The 8,039-nt window shown below is 41.8% G+C and overlaps 1 protein-coding gene across 1 annotated transcript; it reads left to right on the top strand.

Annotated features, from left to right (window-relative positions):
• Positions 1-2,572: 2,572 nt before the first annotated feature.
• IL17A (interleukin 17A) lies at positions 2,573-5,542 on the top strand. Its single transcript, XM_040249474.1, has 3 exons — positions 2,573-2,599; positions 3,768-3,964; positions 5,305-5,542. The coding sequence occupies exons 1-3, from the start codon at positions 2,573-2,575 to the stop codon at positions 5,540-5,542; spliced, it is 462 nt and encodes a 153-aa protein (XP_040105408.1).
• The last annotated feature ends 2,497 nt before the right edge of the window (positions 5,543-8,039 follow it).

Genomic DNA, 8,039 nt, shown 5'->3' with positions numbered 1-8,039 from the left:
TTACATCCTGATAAATTGAAAACATCTTGATGTGAATGGATTTAACACACCTTAACCCACCAAGCATCATGGCTTAGCATTGCCTAATTTAAGTGTGCCCAGAACACTTACTTTAGCCTATAGTTAGGCAAAATCACCTAACACAAAGTTCATTTTATAATAAAGTATTGAATATCCCATGTAATTGACTAAATAATGTGCTAAAAGTAAAACATACAATGGTTGTCTGGGTACAGACAGGGGTAAGTGTATCAGTTGTTCACCCTCATGATTACATGGCTGACTGGGAGCTGCTACTGCCCAGCATCACAAGAGAAGACAGCACCACATATCACCACCAGCCTGGGAATAGATCAACATTCAAAATCTGAAGTACAGCTTTTAGTGAACACATATCACCTTTGCATATTGCAAAGTTGAAAAAATTATAAGTCGAATCATCATTAATCCAGGGACCATCTGTAGGAGAATAATCAGGAACTCCTGAGTCCAAGTCATGGAGTGGGGTGGAGGGTGAAACTGTAAAACATTTGAAAAGATCCTGATGCTTGGAAAGATTGAAGGCAGGAGGAGAAGGGAACGACAGATGATGAGATGGTTGGATGGCATCACTGACCCAATGGACATGAGTCTGAGCAAGCTCTGGGAGTTGGTGATGGACAGGGAGGCCTGGCATGCTGCGGTCCATGGGGTCACAAAGAGTGGGATATGACTCAGTGACTAAACTGAAATGAAGGGGTTTGCATTTTGTTCTGTACACAACCAAGTGAGAGAAGACACAATCAGGGCCATACTTTGAAGATCATTATTGCAGGAATGTCGAAGGTGGGTGGAAGGCAGCAATTGGGAGGAGCAAATGTGGCTATTAAAACAGTTTAAGTACACAAATGAGCCCATCTATGGAAGAAAGACTCACAGACATAGAAAACAGACATGTAACTGCCAAGGTGGTGGTGGGGAGGGCAAGAAATGGAGTTGGGGTTAGCAAAGGCAAACCATTGTATGTAGGATGGATAAACACCAAGGTTCTACTATATAGCATCCTGTAATAAACCATAATGGAAAAGAATGTAAAGAGAATGTAAATATATGTATAACTGAATCACTTTGCTTTACAGCAGAAATTAAAACAGTCTTGTAAATCAACTATACTTCAGTTTAAAAAAAAAAAAACAATGCAAGTGGCTGAGAGTCTGAGTTAGAGGGATGGGAGTAGGTTTGGGAATAGGAAATAGATGTGAGAGACTCAGCCGCTGCTAAGATGGCTACCTGATCACATGTGGAGGAGGGACGGGGAGCTCACAGTGACTCCGTGTCTCCAAGGGTAGGTGGTGAGGTCAACACCAGAATCAAGGAAATCAGGGCAAGCTGCATCCCACTTCCTCTTCCATCTGTAGCTGCTTCATCTACCAAGGTCATCCATCTAACATTACCCCTGAGATTCATCTGTTCATGCCCTTCCTCACTGATTGGTCAGGATCTGTCTAGCCAGGAAAACATCCCACTGCAAAGAAGGGGCAGAGAGAGGGTAACTTGTCCCCAGCCACATCTACATTCCTCATTTTATCACCCTTGGGATAGACGTCAATGTTCCCTAGGAGGAGCCATTCTCAAGGAACTGAAATCAAAGTTCACCTTACTTAGAGAGTAGAGAGAAAAAGAAGGAGGAACAATTTCCTTCTCTTTTTCCTTCTTATCCCCCATCTCCCCGCTCCTTTCTTGTTGTTATCATTGTCTGCTATTTGCTGCCCTTCCTTTCTCTACCCTCACCACCTTCCTGCAGTCTCCACCTCCTCCACTTTCAACTCCCCTCTTTGTCTGACTACGTTTCCTCATTCCTTCTTCCTCCTGAGGAAGTTGCTTGGTAACATGCAGTGTTAGACATGTCTTTGATAGTAAATCTCATGTCTCTCAAATCTAGTCATTTGCTCCTCTGACAGAGGAGACATTGAACAAAGCAGGTGTTAAATCAGTGAAATAATATATCCTGTCATCATGAAATTATGTATTGGTCTTTTGTTGGTTTGTTTATATGGCAAGACCTTGAGTAGTTTCTGGAATGATGCCCACAACTGGCTAGGAAATCTGGTGAGGAAAGGTACTATAGAATGGGAAATCAAGGCATATGGCAGAAGAAGACTCTCAGAAGTTTGAATGTGATGCCAAACGTTTAGTTCCCTATGAGCTGTTAAAAGAGAGGACACCTTTTATGGCAGCTTCATGCTTGCCCATAAATAAATAATTTCTCGGTCTCCGCTCAGCCTCTGACAAGTCATAGTTCCTTGAAGAATGAAGAGGGGATATGGTCTTTAGAAAAATGGATTTCTGTTCTTCCCATTATCCTTCAGAAGCAGATTATTACCCGTCACAAAGGGGCGGTTTTTCTTTGACCTCATTTTGGGATGGAACTTTTAACCAAAATGGTGTCACCCCTGAACTCTCTCCGACACGCCAACGCAAGTGACCACGGAAGGAGCAAAACCCTATAAAAAGAGAGAAGACAGCTCTACACTTTATCCGTCTCACAACGAGCACAAGCTCATCCATCTACAGTGAACTGGAAGGAACTACCATGGCTTCTGTGAGAACTGCCTCTATGGTGAGTCCTGCACTAATGTGTGATGCTCTTCTTGATTTGGACCAGATCAATTTCTGGACTGCAGGCATGACATTCTGGATTCTAACTATGGAAATCCAAGAACACGGTCTATATAGGATGGGAAATGAAACCCATGATAGAGATTTGTCATTATTTAGCATTTTCAAGAACTGGTGCGTATCAGTTGGAAAGATAAGATTAAAACTGAAAGATAGCTATACTGGGGCTAAACCACACAAGAAGTCTCAATGTGACATTGTGCTGTAAGAGAGAATGTTTATTGAAACTCTGTTTCTCTGGGTACAAGGGATTTAATATAATTCTTCCACAGTGTTTTTCTTTAATTCAAAATAAGATGGGTCACTATCCTTGAAGATTTAATGTTTTGGCAGTGACTCTTCTTTCCATTATTGTATTATTATACTATAGCCTTGGTACACTAACCCTGTTTTCTTAGGTATGTTTCCCAGCTTTTCCAAATTTACATATATCGATTCTGTAATCAAACTGGGTTTCAAAAAAGATGCTTTAACAATATTTTAAAAACAGAGATCTTTTAATTCTAATCTAAAGTTATACATGCATCTTTTTTGAAACGCAATTTGATTATAGAATCAATATGTTTAAATTCAGAAAAACTGGAAATATACTTAAGAAAATATAAGAGGGGGTTGAGTTTGGGCTTGGGTGTTTGCCAGTGGTACCAACAGAATTTCTAACTGATTCCACATGGATTTTTTACAGCTGTTTATGTCTAAGGTGAGCATTCTTTTTTACTCAGTGCTTCACAAAATGTAACAAGAGAGATCAATGGTGTAGGAGAGCATTTCTTCCTAGAAAATCAAGGTCATTACCCTTCCAAAGACCTGAGAGTGATGCATATACTGATATATTGATGACTTGCCATCTTCACTAAAATTACTGTCAGCCAATGAATAATGTGATTTTTCTACATTTAAAAAAGAAAAATGTTCAAGACTGGTAGAAATGCCATGGTCCTAATATCACTTTGGGCATCTCACCAGCTTTTCACTTCACATATTTGAAAATTTAGTATAGATTGTCCTGGATCATAGAATGTTCTCTACTATCAGCAATTCAATCATCACCACAGTATGTTAACAAAAACCATGTAGTACTAACCCAATCTACCTTTCTCTCCATCCAGTCACTGCTACTGCTTCTGAGTCTGGTGGCTCTTGTGAAGGCAGGAGTCATCATCCCACAGAGTCCAGGCTGCCCACCTACTGAGGACAAGAACTTCCCACAGCATGTGAGGGTCAACCTGAACATCGTTAACCGGAGCACGAACTCCAGAAGGCCCACCGATTATCACAAGCGCTCCACCTCACCTTGGACTCTCCAGTACGTAAGCACCCCCAGATAAAACCTCTGCATTCTTCTGCGTCAGAATAATGCATCAGACTATCAGTTAAATCATCTGAGGGGGGTGATATTACTCTTTCAGAATCACCTGTCAAACCTGGAAGAGCCATTGTGCAAACCAGTGATTCTCCAACTTTCTTTCTACAAATTTCTTTCATAGACCACAGCTCTCCCCAGCCCATCCATAACACCTAGCCTACTAGTTCTCGATGTCCCCAGAATCCACCCAAATGAATGGTGGTCATCATTCTGATATTTATGACACCCCAAGTCTATTGTTTATTTATCCAACAAAGAAACAGACATTTAGCGTAGGAGATTAGTACTGGAATTCTCTTTCCCAGGGCTACCAGAGAATACCCTGGTAGAGTTTGTTGACAACAACAGTTAATTAACTAGGATTTTTGTGCTTTTTTTTTGGTTATATTAGCACTGGGAAAATTAGCTTGAGTCCCAGTAGAAGAAGTGTTCCATTTGGTGTTTCACCCCTTTTTGACTTAGTCTTGAATTACATCCCCAACAGACTGACATTCGCTGTGTCTTTAATACATCTAGCAGTGATGGTGGTGGTGGTGGTTTAGCCGCTAAGTCGTGTCTGACTCTTGTGACCCCATGGACTGTAGCCCACCAGGCTTCCCTTTAGACCCTATGATGGATCAAATACAAAATGCATTTTGATAATTTGATTTCAGGCAAATGACCTCAGTTATGTGCAGCCTACAGATTCACCTGTCTATAGGATCTTTTCTTCTTACTTCTACTTACCAAGAATAGTTCAGATAAATTAAACCAAGTCCAGTCATTCTCTCAGCCAGAGGAGAGGGAGAAGGGAAAGTTACAAAGGGGCTTCAGATTTTGCTTCCAGCCCTTCCTGTCACCTGTGGGCTCTGTTTAATCAATGTGTTGTCAGATAAATTTGGATGCCTTTCTTGTTTCAAAGACAGACTTCATTAAGTCAGATTAGCAGCTATCTTGTTTATAGATGACTCTCAGTTTTTTTCATCTATTAAATGTACCCTAAAAAAATATCCTTCATGACAAACTTAAATCCTTTCTGTAGTTTTCGGTCTGTCTTCTGTTTATTCTTCAAAGAACCTGGGAAAAGCCGATCATTGTTTCTTTTTTCTATAACACTTCATGGGCTTCCAAATCCAAGTTTTTCCCAAACGGCTTCTTTTCCAGACTAATAGCACTTAAAGAATTTGCAATGCCTATCATTTGTCCCCCTGTGAATTTGCCTCCCTTAGCTTATTCCTGTTTGATTTCCTTACTGCTCTACCAGGAATTCACTTTCTCCCTGGCTTTTGTCTCCCCTGCAGCCGCAATGAGGACCCTGAGAGGTACCCCTCTGTGATCTGGGAGGCCAAGTGCAGCCACTCAGGCTGTATCAATGCTGAAGGGAAGGTGGACCATCACATGAACTCTGTCACCATCCAGCAAGAGATCCTGGTCCTTCGAAGGGAGTCTCAGCACTGCCCTCACTCCTTCCGGCTGGAGAAGATGCTGGTGGCCGTGGGCTGCACCTGTGTCACCCCCATTGTCCGCCATGTGGCTTAAGAGCTTTCTGCCTGACCCCTACTCCCCAGATTAGTTAGGCTTTCTGGGGAGTAGACCCAGCCCCATTTCTGACCAACATCATTTATGTATTTAATAAGCCCTGAAATAACTTTGGGGCATAAGATTCCACTTTGATATATTACATGCTTTATTTTCTATTCTTTTAAGACAAGTTTCCAGATTTGTGAATATTATTATTTAAAAGGTAGAACCTATATTTATATGAGCTATTTATGGATCTATTTATGTTTCATAAGTCTTTAGGAAAAAGGTGAAATATATGAGTATCTGTTTTGCCTAGGGAAATCCTTGATAGGATTAAATAGCAGTTGGAAATTTCTGAGCTTGTACTACATATGGCTATAGAATTTTCTCTTCCTTGTCTCTTTGGAGTACATGACACAGTGGAAAAGAGACTAAATTTGGTTTCATATTTATTTACTTAATTTTGTAAATTATTGAGGCATTACAAGAGAGACAGCAAGTCTAACTGCTCTATTAAACTGTTGTCATAAAAACAATTTGTAATAATAAAGTTTGGGGAAAAAATTTGTTTCTTTATTCTTTTCTCATTAAAATGTCTTCAGAGAGACCAGAATACTGGAGTGGGTATCTGTTCCCTTCTCCAGGGGATCCCCCCAACTCAGGAATGAAACCAGGTCTCCCACATTGAGGATGTATTCTTTACCAGCTGAGCCACCAGGGAAACCCAAGAATACTGGAGTGGGTAGCCTATCCATTCTCTAGGGGATCTTCCTGACCCAGGAATCAAACCAGGGTGTCCTGCATTGCAGGAGGATTCTTTACCAGCTGAGCTACCAAGGAAGCCCTTCAGAGAGGTCAGCTCTTTCTTATTTGGAACAGTATGCAAATTTATCAATAGAACAAAACAAAGCATGCCTTTGAGTAGCAATACCCTCCACCCACCCCAATTCCAGATTCTCAGTTTTACTGTTTTCAAAACAATAGAAGGATTTCCCTGGTGGTCCAGTGGCTAAGATTCTGCGCTCCCAGTGCAGGGGGCCCAGGTCCAATCCCTGGTCAAGGAACTAGATCCCACGTGCTGCAACTAAAGATCCCACATTCTGCAACTAAGACCTGGAGCAGCCAAACAAAAAAAAAAATTTTTTTTTTTAAAGACAATAGGATGGAGACCCTCATACTATTATCCAGTGCTACAGACACATGCTCTCTGGAACAAATTAAGGAAATAAAAACAATGGCCCTGCGAAAATGACATATCATTGCTAAAAAACATACAGGAGGTAAAAAAAGATCCTCCCCAAAATAGGACCTGAGGTTTGGCAGGAAAGAGGAAGTTCTGGGAGAAAACATTGTTTTCAGACTAGAATGGCCTGTGTCTCCCCGAGCTCTGGCTGCTTTTGAAGATTAATGTCAACCAGAGATCTAGAAAAGAACATTTCTCTCATCTCAGGCCATACCCCTAGAACAGCCCCTTCAGCCCTCAGCCTCTAATTCAGTGCAGTCCAGGACACTGAAAAGAGCCACTGGGGCAAAACAAACTTCAAGCATGAGAAAAGTTCAGCCTAAGTAAAATAAAAACCAAACTGTATTCAACTCCAGAGTAGTTTCATGTTTCTAGTCATAACCATATTTCCCCATCATGGCCACGCATGTCATCTTGCCCTACTTCTGGGCAACCCTGAGAATTCTCAAGCTGGTCCCACAGGCTCCCTGCTTCTCAAAAGACCACCTTCTGCACTACTTTATTCCTTATGAACTCCAGCCCCACCCAGAGAACCATGGCTTTTCTCTGCTTCTTTGCCAATTCCAAACCCAAGGTCACATCCTTCTCCAGCCACATCCTTCCAATGCTTCTGCACCCTGAGATCTTGAGTCTCATGACCATCTTCCATCATGGTCTTCATACAAGAGATTCACTGGCAGCTCCTACTGAAGGTGTCTCGCAGTCTCTGCTTTAAAACCTCTCCTTAAAGTATTGTTGTTCATTTCTCTTGTTTTCCTTGAATAGTAGTGGTGAAAATAAATGGTGTTTTGCTTTGGGACGGAGGATGAGAAAATGGCATATACTACCACAGTTCTAAACCATGATTTCTCACTCGACAATATTCCTGGGAATTTTGAGAGTGGGAAGAGATGGTTGCTTTCCAAGCCTCTTCTCCCCTGGTATGCATAACTTTCATTTTCCCTTCATTTCCGTCAGTGAGCACAATCATCCACACCATCACCCCTGCTGGAGATCTGTGAGGCATCCCTGACTCTCCCCTCTTCCTCGCTCTCTCTCCTGACACCCACACATCCCCAAACTCATGAAGTGTCACTTGCTGAAAGTTCTCCAATTAACCCTTCCCCTGCCCAGGTTCAGGACTTCATCTTTTCTTGTTTCTCTCCTGCTATTGGAACAGCTTCCTGCCTGTCGTTGCTGCTGTTGCTCCTTTCCCTTCAATCCATCCTCCAGTATCTATCTGTGGCACAAAATCAGACATGACAAAATCAGACACAACCCGGCCCTGGT

This window comes from Oryx dammah, unplaced genomic scaffold, assembly GCF_014754425.2.
Source record: "Oryx dammah isolate SB20612 unplaced genomic scaffold, SCBI_Odam_1.1 HiC_scaffold_11, whole genome shotgun sequence".
In the NCBI taxonomy this organism is placed as follows: domain Eukaryota; kingdom Metazoa; phylum Chordata; class Mammalia; order Artiodactyla; family Bovidae; genus Oryx; species Oryx dammah.
The sequence above is the reverse complement of the archived record's forward strand: the minus strand, read 5'-3'. Positions and strand labels throughout refer to the sequence as shown.